Source organism: Rhipicephalus microplus, chromosome 5 (genome assembly GCF_043290135.1).
Source record: "Rhipicephalus microplus isolate Deutch F79 chromosome 5, USDA_Rmic, whole genome shotgun sequence".
NCBI lineage: Eukaryota > Metazoa > Arthropoda > Arachnida > Ixodida > Ixodidae > Rhipicephalus > Rhipicephalus microplus.
The window spans coordinates 2,308,941-2,324,600 of record NC_134704.1 but is presented as its reverse complement, the minus strand read 5'-3'; the positions used below and the strand labels follow the sequence as shown (position 1 = coordinate 2,324,600).

The following is a 15,660-nucleotide window of genomic DNA, read 5'->3' as shown; positions in this document are numbered from 1 at the left end:
ACATTGGGGAGTCGTATACATCCTACATCGAGGATGTCCTTTCACTTTGCTGGCGGGTTGAAACCCCAATGACTGAGTCAGACAAGGTACGCCAGCTTCTTAAGGGGATTGCACCCGTCGCATTCAATGCCCTTGCAATCCAGAATCCAGCTACTATTGCTGACGTTGCAACAACCTGTCAGCGCCTCGAAGAACTCGAGTCTATGCGCCTACAACCGGACAGTGACGCGGCCCGTATCACGGCAGATCCAAACCTACGAGACACAATAAGGGTGATTATATGCGAAGAATTAGAATCAATGGGATTCACACTACCTTCAGTGTGTCCCATTCAGTCTTCTTCAGCGTCATTGCGGGCTGTCATCAGGGAGGAGCTCACGTCCATGACCCACATGGTTCACCTGCAGCCCACTGTCGCTCGTACTCTCCCATCGTTCTCGCATGCCGTCGCCGCACCATCAGGCACCGTCAGCTCGACGTCGCCGCCACCAACGTACGCGTCGGTTGTTGCCGCACCTCCCAGAAGCTTTCCCATGCGCTTTCCATCACCACCGCCTGAGCCATCATCTGTCCCTCTCACTGCTCTCTCTCCCGGTGCATCTAACACAAGCTACTGCCCTCCTTATCGATCGACTCGCCCTACGTGCTAATATTGCGGCTATCGTGATCACATTTCACGCTTTTGCCGCAAGCACCAGCAAGATGAGCGCCGAGGGTACGACATACGCGAACGAGACTATACCGCAGGAGCCTTGTACCAGGGCCGTTGTTATTCGTCACCGCCGCGTCGGTCTCCATCTCCGCCAGCGTCCGGTGAACTGCGCAGTAGTCATCGATCAACCAGACGCCGTTCACCATCGCCCTACCGTCGCTCCTCTTCTCCTCTTCAGCCTACTTCCCTCGCTTCTGATCGGCGTCCGGAAAACTAAGCGATGCAGTTTTTGGAGGACAAACTGCATTCCAACACAGTACTCCAATTCCTTCTGCGCGCCCTTACAATATGATTGCAGTCTCAGTTGAGGGAGTGGACGTTGATGCTTTGGTGGACACTGGGGCTGGGTTTTCTATTATTCGTGCTGATTTGTGTACCCGTCTTCGAAAAGTCACGACGCCTTATGATGGACCAACACCGGTTACAGCCCAGGGAACAATGATTCGCCCTTCCGCTCTCTGTACTGCCCGTGTGCTAATCGACGACATTCTTCGTCATATACAATTCGCTGTGCTATCCCCGTGCTCCCACGAACTCATTTTAGGCTGGGACTTTCTTTCATCTGCTTCCGCGGCTATTTGTTGTGCACAACGTGTCGTCCATCTTACTGACACAGACCACTTGCTTAGTGACGAAACCTACAGGCCACTTCGACTCGTCGCAGCTGTATACATCGAGTTACCCCCAAATAAACATCAATTAGTCACTGTTTTGTCCAACGACGTTGACTCTGGTGACATTTTGGTCACTCTATCGCCCCATTGCCTTAATAAAGGCATAGCTCTCGCATCAGGTGTGGCTCGCTTCAACAATGGATCAGCTGTCCTCGCTGCTACGAACACCACACCAGATAAAATTTTACTGCCGCGGGGCACTACTGTCGCCTGCGTTGCCGATCTGGAGCCTGTGTGCGTCGTGCCTCTTACCCCTGCCTCCCCTAAAGGCCATCCTGGAGATCATGCTGCTTTCTCTGCCTTTACAGCAGCCATCAACAAGGACTTGACAGACTCACAGAAGCAGCAGCTGCTTGATTTGTTGCAGAAGCATGCAAACTCTTTTGACGTTCATTCATCCAGCCTGGGTCAGACAACTGCTACAGCACATCTTATTCAGACCGACGGAACATCCATTGTGCATCGTCGTCCGTACCGCGTCTCCCTAGCCGAACGGAAAATCATTGAGGAAAACGTAGACGATATGCTGCAACGGGAGATAATCCGACCCTCAAGCAGTCCTTGGTCATCTCCAGTGGTTCTGGTGCGTAAAAAAGACGGTTCCGTACGATTTTGCGTCGATTACCGAGCACTCAATAAGATCACTAGGAAGGACGTATACCCCATGCCACGTATCGACGATGCCCTTGATTCCTCACAAGGTGCTGAATTCTTTTCAAGCCTTGACTTGCGTTCCGGCTATTGGCAAATCCCCATGCACGAAGATGACAAAGAAAAAACGGCGTTTCCAACCCCGGACGGCCTATACGAATTCAATGTTATGCCGTTTGGTCTATGCAATGCGCCTGCAACTTTTGAGCGCTTGATTGACACCGTTCTGCGTGGTCTGAAATTGAAGACTTGCCTATGTTACCTCGATGACATTGTTGTCTTTTCATCGACGTTTCCTCAACATCTGCAACGCTTGGACGAGATCCTGACTTGCCTTGCGGGCGCTGGTCTTCAAATTAACACCAAGAAGTGCCATTTCGCCAGCAGATCTATCAAGGTCCTCGGTCATGTTGTGAGCAAGGACGGAATTCGTCCAGACCCTGAGAAAACTGCTGCGGTGCTTCGCTTCCCTCGCCCTGAGAAGCCGAAAGATTTGCGAAGTTTCCTTGGTCTCGCCTCTTACTTTCGGCGATTAATACAAAACTTTGCCTCCATAGCCGCACCACTCCATAAGCTACTTGCTTCTGGTACGCCCTTTCAGTGGTCTCAGGAATGTGAATCGGCTTTCGACAGGTTGAAGAGTGCCCTCACGACCGATCCTGTACTTTCTCATTTTCACGATGGTGCACCGACCTTCCTCTATACAGACGCTAGCGGCCACGGTTTAGGAGCCGTGCTCCTCCAGCGCGACAACTCTTCGCGAGAGCGAGTCGTTGCGTACGCCAGCCGCGTCCTCTCCGCAGCCGAGAGGAACTACACGATCACCGAGAAGGAGTGCCTCGCCGTCGTTTGGTCAGTGCAGAAATTTCGTCCCTATCTTCACGGCCGCCATTTCACCATTGTGACCGACCACCATGCTCTATGTTGGCTTTCGACACTCAAGAACTTGTCGGGACGCCTCGGCTGCTGGATTCTACGCCTACAAGAGTATGATTTTGCCATCGTATACAAGTGTGGCAGGAAGCATAGTGACGCCGACGCTCTTTCTCGCTGCCCACTACCAGCGACGCCACTCGGGGTTTCCGCAATCAATTTGCACAACACGCCCTCGGAGTCCACGTCTACGGCGGTTTCCTCTCTAGCCTCTATGGGCCAGCTGCCTTCGGACGACCCGCACGATTTTTCTTCTCGATTGCTGGCTGACCCATACTGTCGACGTATTATAGGCTACCTCACTGGCAGTTCCCGTCCACCTAATGCGAGGCTCCGTCGCCAACTCTCGCAGTTTAAGCTGGACAACTCGGTGCTGTACCGCAAAATTTACCATCCTGACGGTCAGCGCTGGGTTCCCGTTCTACCCCGATTGCTTCGGTCCGAAGTCCTCAGAGCACTGCATGACCATTTGACGGCTGGTCACCGTGGTTACCACAAAACCTACGATCGCCTTCGAAGTCGGTTTTATTGGCCAGGTATTACCACTAGTGTAGCTCGGTACGTTGGGTCTTGCACTACCTGCCAATGTAGAAAACTACCCACATCTGCTCCAGCCGGTACACTACAGCCTCTTCCATGCCCAGCCACACCCTTCGAAGTTGTAGGCATCAATCTTTATGGCCCCCTTCCAGTCAGTGCTGCTGGAAACCGATGGATAGTAACAGCCGTTGACCATTTGACGCGCTACGCCAAGACGGCATCTGTCATTACCGGTTCAGCTTCTGAAATTGCCAACTTCATCCTCCGAGCCATTATACTGCGTCATGGTGCTCCACGTGTATTGCTCAGCGACCGTGGAAGGGCCTTCCTTTCACAACTAGTGAACGAACTTCTTCGCGCCTCTGGCACAACTCACAAGACTGCCTCTAGTTATCATCCCCAAACTAACGGCCTCACTGAGCGATTCCACCGCACTCTTGCTGACATGATCGCCGCCTACATTCAACCAGACCACAAGAACTGGGATGTAGTTCTACCATTCGTCACTTTTGCCTACAATACGGCTATTCAGCGGACAACCGGCTACTCACCATTTTACCTAGTTTATGGACGCTCCCCTACTTTTTTGCTGGATGTCTCTTTCTTTACCTGCCATGCGGATTCATCTCCATACACTTCAGAGGAATACGTTTTGCGGCTCGCAGAGAGCCGATAACGTGCTCGTATAAACACTGAAGCCCGACAGCAAGACAGAAAACTGGTTTATGATGAATCGCATTGTGCTGTATCCTTTCAACCTGGAGACGAAGTGCTCCTTTTGACGCCTATTCGCACACCTGGTTTGTGCGACAAGTTCCAGCCACGATTTATCGGGCCGTACACAGTTCTTGAAGAAACTTCACCAGTAAATTATCGCGTGACGCCACTTGTAGCCCCAGCAGATCGCCGTTATCGAACTACTGAAGTCGTCCATGTCTCCCGTATGAAGCCCTTCATGCGACGTTCTTTGTCCCCTTGACTTGCCGCGGCCAGGCTGGCTGGCCGCTTTCACGTGAGGGGAATCAGTGTGGGCATTTAGTATACCAATCCTCTTCATCTGTACATTATCATCATTATCATGTATTGTTCATGCATCCTCATCGTTGTCACGTATCATCATCATCTTGGTTCGTGCATCTCCGCTGTCGGCTGCCGGTTCCTTGGGCCTAATAAAGGTCTTCCAAACCAAGACTTCATAATATATATATATATATATATATATATATATATATATATATATATATATATATATATATATATATATATAGAGAGAGAGAGAGAGAGAGAGAGAGAGAGAGAGAGACAATACAGCATGCAGCAGGGCAAAGGGTAGAAGGGAATGAGCCGAGGTAGCTGAGGGGGGTCGGCTTAATAATTAAAAAACGGAAAGGGTAAGTAGGCGCCAGGTGTTGGTTTGCGGGACTGCAGGGGGTTAATGTAGGGGGTGCATTTATCGTGCGGGAAAAAAAATCCAAATTTTGACGACTGAAGTTGGGGGTGCATTTATTATGCGAGTGCGCTCATTACGTGAGTAAATACGGTATTATACGTAGGAAAAAAAACCTACATGCAATAAGCACATATTGTTTATTTTGTAAAATAAAAGGGTGAGAGACTGCAAAGGGCCTCAAGTACTGGTTTAATAACCAGATTTTTCGCGTTCCAAGGACATCACGGTGCTGTTGAAGTTAGAATCCCATACAACAACTATATCTAAAGCATCCAATCAAGTGCACACGCGTGTGCACTTGATCTCATGTTAGAAGTGCCTCTGTCGAGCAGCGGTAGTGCCCATGTTCATTTCTCGTGCTGCTTCGTGTTAAGTAGAACCTCGTTATAACAAAGCAGGATATGACGAACTAATGGATATAACAAAGCAATTGTAATTCACCTTAATATTCTCATAGACGCCCATGTATTTAAAATCATCGTTTTAAAGAAATGGAAATTTCCTCCCAATGGATATAACGAACCATCCTTTGTCTGTCACAAGCATTTGCTGATCGTTTTGGTATACGTCAATTCAATATCTTATAGCGTGCGATGGTTTATGTATCTCACGGCTGCAGTTATTCATAAGTCACGCCTTGTGCTCGCCAGGAGCTGCCTGCCAACACGCGTGTGGCTTTGTTTCCCTGCCTCCTCTTTCCTCAGAAACTAATGGACTTGCCCGTGCAGCAACTCGCGCGAGTGTTCGCGTCACCCGGATTCCCCTCTCCTGTAGAACTCACTGAGTTTCCCGCGCATTTGACCTCCTCCTCCCTTCAACTCCACACTAGGACAATGAAAATTGGCGCTATATTCCTTGTCATTCGCTGTGGAAGAGCAACAGCACCTCTATTAGTTTCGCCGCCCGACACGAGATGGACAACAGGAGCGGTAAACGTAAGCACAAAAATGTAAAAATCGAGCAGAAGCTGGCAATGTTGAAAGCAGTTGAGTCGGGCGTCGAGAAAACAAAGTAGTAGAAGATTTTGGCAATGTCGTTGCCAGTGAGGGTGCCGAGGGCAACTAGGCTCAGACGTCGTGGGACGCTCTCTTTAACGCCGGCGTTGTGCTTAACTTACGTCGTGCACGTACGTCGGTACTGATGCTGACGCAATCACAATGAAAAAGTTATCAGATGCGAAAATAGTGCGCGCGGTGACGGGGGTTCTTGACGACAGTGACGAATGTGTCGACACCCTGGAGCCTAATGTTAGCAAACCTGACGTACCAACGCCCGGGCAAGCGCTGGATGTGACAGACTTGCTGCGATGCTTCTTTGGTGCTTACAATGACCACGAGGACGGACTCTAAGTAGCTGCTGAAGCTTGAAGGCAGTCATCCACGTGAGGAAGAGTCAGTAAATGTCTATTATGGACTATTTTCTTCCAAGTGATCTTCGAGCTGGTGTGGCGAATTCGGTGGAAATAAAGGTACATTGTTCTTCATTATTTTGCTAGTTTTTTGCCTTCCAACGGCTGTTCTTCTCTGTATGGTGGGCTGCTGTGATATTTGGTACTGAGTACATTCTCTCTTGTTGAGTAATTGTCGGTAGAAATGGATAATGGCTATAACGAACTAATGGTTATAATGAAGTTATTACAACTCCCCATCAACTTCGTTATAATAAAGATTGATTGTATACCTATGCCGAAGTGCTCTTAATGGTGAGATTATCTGCTCCAGAAGTCAATTTTTACTGCTGTAAAATGCGTGTTATAACAAAATTACCTGCTCCAAGTGCTCTAGAGCTAAAATTTTACTGCTCCAAAGCGCTCCTAATTGCAAGACTACCTGCTTCAAAATGCTCCAAAGTAATGTTCTAATGCTACAAGATGCTCCTAATCGCAAGACTGCTTGCTCTAAAATGCTCCAAAACTAAAATTGAACTGCTCCAAAGTGCTCCAAAACTAACATTTTACTGCTTCAAAAATTGCTCCAAGTCGGCAGTCCCCATTGGGACCACTGCATATGTAATCTCTGTCACCTGCCGAACAACACAATATTGCCGCGACCTAGTGCCTGCATTCAAACAACGCGCCCATCACCGCACGCACAGGGACATACATGCGCGCCATCTAGTGTTGCGCAGAGACGATGATGATAGCACGAGAACCCAGCTGGCCCCTGCTGATGTGCGCCACGCGCTTGGGACTCTTCTTGAAGAAGTAAAAGAAGGAGACATCTCTGGTGTTCTGCTGTAACGTGCTACGACCATAGTCCCTTTGAATTGTGGGCACAGGTTCGCGCTTTAATAAATACGTTTTATTACACCCCGAGTCCTTCAACATCGGTACATTTCTGGTGGAGGTGCTGGGTAATGAATCAAAGCGCTACGAACGCAAGACAGCGTAGCCCGGACCGCCAGCGAGTTGATCCTGGGGAGCTGACACCTGTGCATCAGAGGACCAGTCGCCGTCTTCGAGGGGATTCACCAGAATTCAGTCCACTCCACTTCATGCCAAGGGGAACTCAGTCAATGGACGCCGCCACCATGACAAGTCATGTAACACCAGCCCAAGTGGTGATAAATCAGCCTCACCAGCCACCAGTATTTCATGGGGACTCGTATGAAGACGTAGAAGATTGGCTGAACCTCTTTGAGAGAGTGGCACGTTTGAACGGTTGGGACGAGAGAGAGAAGCTCCGCCGCGTATACTTTGCTTTGGAGGACTTTGCAAAGACGTGGTATGAGAACCATGAAACCTCCTTTACGACCTGGGATGAATTTCGGCGACAAGCTCTGGCGACCTATGCCAGCGCGGATCGCAAAGAAAAGGCGCAGGCTGCGCTCGAATTTAGGAACCAACTCACCAACGAAAGTGTCGCAATGTATATCGAGGACATGATCCGCCTGTTCAAGCGCGCAGATTCCCATATGACTGAAGACAAGAAGCTACGCCACCTCATGCGTGGGGTGAAGCAAGAGCTATTCGCTGTTCTCGTCCGCAACCCACCACGAACAGTTGCGGAGCTTCATACGGAAGCGACAGCCATCGAGAAAACGCTAGAACAGCGGGCTCGACAGTACAATCGAGACATAAACTACGCACCTGCCAATGTCTTCTCTGGACACCAGCGAAGTGACATGGACGCCCTGCGAGAACTCATCAGGTCGGTGATCTGGGAAGAGCTCAGCAAGTTGCAAGCGCCTCACACTACAGCAACACTGTCTGTCGTGAAAAAGGATGGGACCCTACGTTTCTGCGTCGATTATCGCCGCCTGAACAAAATCACAAGAAAGGACGTGTATCCTCTCGCACGAATAGACGACGCACTTGATCGGCTTCATAACGCCAAGTACTTTTCGTCAATGGACCTCAAGACTGGCTATTGGCAAATCGAAGTCGACGAAAGAGACCGAGAGAAGACGACATTTATAACATCAGACGGCCTCTTCGAGTTTAAGGTGACGCCCTTCGGCCTTTGCTCAGCGCCTGCAACTTTTCAACGCGTTATGGATACAGTACTGGCAGGATTAAAGTGGCAGACTTGCCTTGTGTACTTGAACGACGCCGTCGTGTTTTCCTCGAGTTTCGACGAGCATCTTCGGCGCCTTGAAGCTGTACTTCAAGCCATCAAGACGTCCGGACTCACACTGAAGCCAGAAAAGTGCAAATTTGCGTATGAGGAGCTCTTGTTTCTGGGGCACGTTATCAGCAAGTCTGGAGTTCGTCCCGATCCACGGAAAACAGCCGCCATCGCCGACTTCCCGCCGCCCACTGACAAGAAGGCCGTGCGCCGATTTCTGGGCCTCTGCGCCTATTATAGGCGGTTCGTGAAAAACTTCGCCTACATCGCCGATCCTCTCACTAACCTTACCAAAGCCGACGTGGAGTTCAAGTGGGAAATGCCACAGGAACACGCTTTCCAGGAGCTTAAACATCGCCTACAGACGCCTCTGTTACTTGCCCATTTCTACGAATTCGCCGAGACAGAAATACACACTGACGCAAACAGTGTAGGTCTTGGCGCCGTTCTTGTGCAGAGGGCTCACGGACTTGAAAGGGTTATTAGTTACGCCAGCCGATCACTATCCAAAGCAGAAGCCAATTATTCCACAACAGAAAAGGAGTGCCTCGCCATCATCTGTTACGTCCAAATTTCGCCCCTACTTCTACGGCAGACCCTTCAAAGTTGTGAGCGACCACCACGCCTTGCGTTGGCTAGCCACTTTGAAGGACCCTTCAGGTCGCCTCGCACAATGGAGCCTGAGACTTCAAGAACATGACATTAGTGTCATTTACAAGTCCGGCAAGAAACACTCCGACGCGGACTGTCTCTCTCGTGCGCCTGTCGACCAATCACCACCCGACGACCCGGATGACGACTACTTCTTGGGAACGATAACTACCGACGACTTCGCTGAACGACAGCGGGCCGGTCGGGAACTTAAGGCCCTAATAGAATACCTCGAAGGCAGGACCGCCGAAGTCCCGAAGGTATTCAAGCGCGCACTTGCGTCGTTCTTCCTGCGAAACTGTCTTCTCCAAAAGAAAAACTTTTCACCGCTTCGAGCTAAGTACCTCCTTGTGGTGCCTTCAGCTCTGCGACCAGAACTCCTGCAGGCCCTGCACGACGATCCGACAGCAGGGCACCTCGGTGTTTCTCGCTCGCTCGCGACGATACAAGAAAGGTACTACTGGCCATGTCTTACCAACGACGTCACTCATTATGTGAGGACATGCCGGGACTGTCAGCGACGCAAGACACCGCCGACAAGGCCAGCGGGACTTCTGCAGCCAATCGATCCACCTTGCCGACCTTTCCAGCAGATTGGTATGGACCTACTAGGGCCGTTCCCGACGTCGGCTTTCGGAAACAAGTGGATCGTGGTAGCTACCAACTACCTCACCCGCTACGCCGAGACAAAAGCCCTGCCAAAAGGCAGTGCATCCAAGGTAGCTAAGTGCTTCGTCGAAAATATCGTCCTACGTCACGGCGCCCCGGAGGTCCTTATCACGGACAGAGGAACGTCATTCACTGCCGACTTAACTCAAGCGATCTTGGCATACAGCCAAACAAACCACCGCCGGACGACAGCGTACCACCCACAGACCAACGGCCTCACCGAGCGGCTTAACAAGACGATCGCCGACATGCTGTCAATGTACGTCGATGTCGAACACAAGACATGGGACGCCATTCTTCCGTATGTGACCTTCGCATACAACACGGCGGTGCAGGAGACGACACAGATATCTCCATACAAATTGGTCTACGGAAGGAGCCCGGCAACGACGCTTGATGCCATGTTACCCAACGTCACCAACGAAGAAAACCTAGATGTGAGCGAGTACCTTCAACGCGCCGAAGAAGCCCGACAACTTGCGCGTCTCCGTATCAAGAATCATCGGACGACCGACAGCCACCGTTACAACCTTCGACGACGCTTCGTGGAATACCAGCCCGGTGAACGTGTTTGGGTGTGGACGCCGACGTGGACTAAGTGAAAAGCTTCTGCGACGGTACTTCGGACCGTACAGGGTGGTTCGACGCCTCGGCCCACTTGATTCCGAGGTTGTCTCCGACGGCATCACGAACTCTCAATGACGCCGATGGCGACCTGAAGTCATCCATGTCGCGCGCCTCAAGCCGTTTCATGTGCGTTAACAAACTGAAACAGTGTTTTTTTTTAGTATAATTGTTGCATCGTAATTTATTCATTGTACTTTCTTGCATTATTATTGTACCTTCATCTTTAGTTAAAGCATCAGGACGGTGCTTTTTTTTCAAAGGGGGGCAATGCCACGTTTCATTTCCCAAGTTTTTGTTATCGTCCCAAAACACCACACGATTCTCAGCGCAAACCGCGCCTGCAGTTTTCGAGAAGGTTCCGTACTGTAGTAGATCATTTCGATAAGATCACATTCACTGTCCGAACGGTACAGATTGTTCTGGAACCTACGCCACCGCCAGCGATAACGCTAGAACATTCGACGGCAAGAGTATAAATGCCGACGCGCTTCGCCACTTGTCAGTTGTTGATCGAAGGCCGACGCTCCGTTCGCCGCTATCAGTCCGAGACTGCTATCTGTGCGAGACTGCTGCTGTAATTGAACTTTCCGTTTACCGGGCACAGGTTCGCCCAAATAAACAGTTAAATCCCAACACGAAGTCTCCTGTCTTCGGCCACGTCACAACCCCGTGACAATATCAATATCGCCTTTTTTACATGAATAACGGCTTCACACCACGCTCAAAAACAATGCTTAGGCTTGAATAGCGCTCATATATGCGCTCATTTGGAAAACAAGCATTTATAGGCACGAACGTCCAAAATAGGCATTTGTAGGCACCATAAAAACACCATAAAAGCCCTTTTTAACCTCTAATTCATGCTCATATATCAAAATGGCATGATAGGAACGCAAGGAACAAAATAGGCATTTGCCTGTTATCCGGTCTCTAATCATAACATACCATGGAAGCCTTGAGGAATGAGCCGTGGTATTTTCACCATGGACCTCTCCCAAGAGCCAATCATCTACAAATGAAGCTTGGAGAAATGCTCTTGTGTTCAACAAAGCCCATTTGTTGCCTGCACTACCAATGTAGTTTTATCGTATTCCACTGCTACATGGTAAACATTAGACGCTCATACCTCAATGTAACAAAAATATTGGTTATAACAAAGCTAATGAAAAATAGTCATGCAGTGAATACTCTTGTTATGAATAAACCTTGAAAACAAATTTTCATATATAACCAGCCTATTTTCGTGTAAGATGCAACTATGTTATTATGAAGTTGGAGTGTATAGGACAGAATATGTCCGAATGAATGGCTGAAAGAGCATGCACAAAATGTAACCAAGGCGGCACATGATGGTTGGTAGGCAATGTACTGCTGGTCTCTTGGCTGTGAAACTCCTTTTTCTGTATACTGTTGTCAGCAGAAGTGGCAACAGGCTCACTGGTGAGATTATAGAGGCATAGATGTTGTCTCCTTGGGATTTAGCCTGTGTCAGCACCCCTTTAAGAAAAAGAGCTGCTTTCTGAGGAAGTGGTGTGCAAATGTGTGACGGTGATTAGCACAGCATAGTAATACATTCAATAAGCCTTCATTGGTCATCTGGTGTCATACTTTGTTCCGGTTTTCCTGCTCTTAAAAGTGTTTCAGCTGCTGATGCAGTCACTGTATTTGTTCTCTGCGTTATTGCATATCGGTCGGTGGTCGCAGCTGTATGGTGACCCTTATGTCTGGTCGCCCCTGTGGATTTTTCTGACAGAAGCAATGCTTGTGGGCCCTGCTATGTTAAAATTTGAGATTTTTTTGAAGGAGCAAGCAAAATTTTCTTCTTAATTTCAGCAACTAGTTTGAGCATCCCCATCACATTGTTAAATTGAGTTTCAGTTGTACATAACTTGTCACGATTAAGGTTATACAAAGAATGAACCTGGACTACATAGAAAACAGTACTTCAGAAGATACTAGGTGCACCGTAATGTGTGTTGTATTGCAGGCTCGGTTCCATGCCCCCAGCACCATCTTCATTGACGAAATCGATTCCCTGTGTTCACGGAGAGGCTCTGACTCGGAGCACGAGGCCAGCCGGCGTGTGAAATCAGAGCTGCTCATTCAGATGGACGGTGGGTGGCTGCTCTGGAGGTAGTGCCATCTACTGCAGGGGTGGTGTTTTGCTGCAGGCATCACTAACAATGAGGACCCAGCCAAGGTGGTGATGGTGCTGGCAGCCACCAACTTTCCCTGGGACATTGATGAGGCACTGCGCCGGAGGCTCGAGAAGCGCATCTACATTCCTCTGCCCAACAGTGTGAGGGTACTCTGGTTTTATCCCAAGCGAGATTTCATTTCACGATGGGACCTGACTTCACTTGCTTAAGATTGACTCTGAGAATGCCTAATATTTCACAAGTTCATTATTAGCAGACAATGTTTCGTTTTTAAATATTGTGCCAAAATCTCTGCACGTGACGTAAAAAGCTTTAAAATTTATCTTGAATATTTTCGTGGCATTGGCTTGATGAAACTGTATGCTAAGTCTAGAGCACCCACAAACTACCTTGTATTTTATTTTTATTGATTGGAAGATACGTAGGACCCAGTAGATGCCTTTGAAATTTTTTGTGTCAATGTAATGGTGCATAGAATGTTAATTTTCTTTTCGTGCATTTTCTCACGTACTAAGCATTGTGTCACGGTTAGAGTGGTGTTTTTGATTTTGCTCTTTAGTGTCCCTTAGAATATTTTCATCGTTTAAAGAAGTGATTTTGCAATTCATTGAGGGTAGCTCATTTTGGATTTGAAAACACCATTACTCGTATCATTTTATCAATAGACATTGCAAAGTCGATCCATATTGCAGCATTGAGGTATTCTTCTTTTGTTAGATTTGGAGAACTTAGGAGTTGCGTGTGCACTAAATACAGTGCTGCAATTCATTTACCCTTCAACAAAGTGTGGCTTGCTCCATAGTTGTTTTTCCAAAGAGTCTGTCATGTTTAATCCCCACAGATCAAGAAGTGATTTTATTGAAACATTTCTCAAGAATATTTATTTTACTACAGTTGAGCCTGCTTATATTAAACCTGAGCATGACGAGTCATCCGTTAGCTGTATCCCGAAGTTCGTAGTAAATGAAACACAGCTTTTAAAGAAAGTTGCAAGTGAAAACACAAACTTTTTTTGCCCCAAAAAGTCCGTGATGCGCGTGTTTAGGAGAGCAGAAGCGATAATGGCAGTCTCGAGTTCATTTAAAACGGCAGGGTGCTCGTTCGCCGAGGCCCGTGACATAAGCTGCATAAGGCACTGGCTTCAAAGTTGTTGTCTTTCTCGCAATCCAATTCTTCCAAATCACTCTCGCCACGTACTTCATTCACAATGCCCTAATCCCTGCACGGTTCCGCAGTGTCGGCATCATCATCGGCCGTAATTAAACCATCACAACAGATGTCCCACTCGCTTTCCAGGTCGGAGTCGACGACGCGCTGCCACAAATCGCCGCCGCAGTGGTCCTGTTCGGAAGCTTCAGGCTCGGCATCGGGCCCGACGTCGACGAGGTCGGCCTCGTGAAAACAGTTTCGCACGCATGTAGCCGTCACCGCCGCCCACGAAATAGTCACCGTCTCCACAGCTGAATACCGGTACGCCCAAAGTGGCAAGTTGGCTGCCAGGTGGTCAACAGCGATGAGCAAGCGCTCCGCAACGCAGCACTTAACGCGCGGATTACGCTCAAGCCAAGCGGTTACACTTTCGACGTTTTGTTGAGCGGCACGAAAAAGGGTGCTAGTCCTCGCGTCGGCCATCATGACCACACACGCACACGCGACACACATGCCAGAATGCGTGGAACAGCTCTGGGCCCGTTTCCAGTCAGAAAACGAAACCTATTAGAGCCAGCATGGCGGGCGTCTAGGAGCGGTGAAGACGGGCGAAGGGGTTGTGATCAAGAGAGGAGAGCAGACTTGCGAGAGAAGGACAAAGAGTTGCAGTAAAGAGAAGGGAGGATGCGGCGGGAGGGCGACCTTGAAAACCAAAACACACAGGAAAGAGGCAGGTTGGGTAGCTTGCTTGAAAGGTACGCGAAACTTGCACGTAGAAAAAATTGGCCCCATATCTGCATGTAATCTGCAAATGTCATCGAAAGACGATGGTCTTGCATGTGCAGAGAGTGAACAAGACATTTATTTGGTGTTCTGCGCAAGAAAATCGATGAATGGTATTTTAGAGGCGCTGCGTTAGAGTGCCTCGAGCATGCAGCGGAGGTGAACGAGCACATCAAGTCACGTCGCACGTGAGACATAAGTGTCATCTGGCATAGAGTTTACTAAAATGAACTAGAGGGGACTCTGGCGCTGTGATCATTCAGCGACCATGGGAATGATGGGTAGTAAACACATTTGCCTAGTCTTCGTACTTGCAAGCGGCGAATCGTACTTGTGGCTTCGTTAATTGCTGGTTACGGTTTTGTTTCGAAGGAAAGAACGAATACTTTTGAACTTTGTGACCCGATTCGAAATGGTAAGCCTAAAAAAATAAGGTTGTGAAGCGCAAACGCTGAACATTCGCTAACTTTTTTTTTTTTCTTTGGAAAAAAAAAAGAGCTCCAAGCCACACGAACACACACGGAGGCAGAAGCAGGCCAGAAGTACGAAAATTAGACAAATGTGTGTACTACCCTCATTCTCATGCTCGCTGAAGTGCCGTGCGTTGCAGCTCGCATAGACACTAGCGCCAGAGTTCTCTTTAGTGTATATTAGGAAACTCTATGCCATCTCGCAGTTGTCTTAGAAAACAAAGCGCGTGGCTCCGAGATGGGTGTGCGCACCCATCTCAGAGGGGATAAGGTGTAGAACACATGACGACGGGTATGTTCCACCACCGTTTCGTTTTAGCAAAGCGTTGGAAACACTCGCCTTTCCATGCAAGCGTTGCATGGTCAGCGCAGCGTCATAAGTGTTGCGGTTTTTTAAACTTCTTATGTGTGCCTTTTCTTGTAAAAGACGCACATGCAGAATATATACGTGTTGTTATGGTGCCCCAGACATGTGCAATAATTGCTTTTTAATTGACAATTGCACAGGCATGAACGCTCAACCTTGAGCAACATAGGAGGCCGCTGCGGCTGGGGTCGGCCATTTCAAGTACCCGATGCCGTTAAGAGTGGACAAACAGACAAATGTACAGACACACAGACGGACC

The 15,660-nt window shown here is 48.8% G+C and overlaps 1 protein-coding gene across 1 annotated transcript in view; it reads left to right on the top strand.

The window, feature by feature from the left end:
- Positions 1-15,660, top strand: part of Kat60 (katanin p60) — a 139,053-nt gene that overhangs the window by 111,763 nt on the left and 11,630 nt on the right. Inside the window, exons 6-7 of the mRNA XM_037426357.2 lie at positions 12,461-12,587; positions 12,645-12,770. Coding sequence (XP_037282254.1) covers positions 12,461-12,587; positions 12,645-12,770 — 253 coding nt within the window. The remainder of the gene's footprint in view (positions 1-12,460; positions 12,588-12,644; positions 12,771-15,660) is intronic.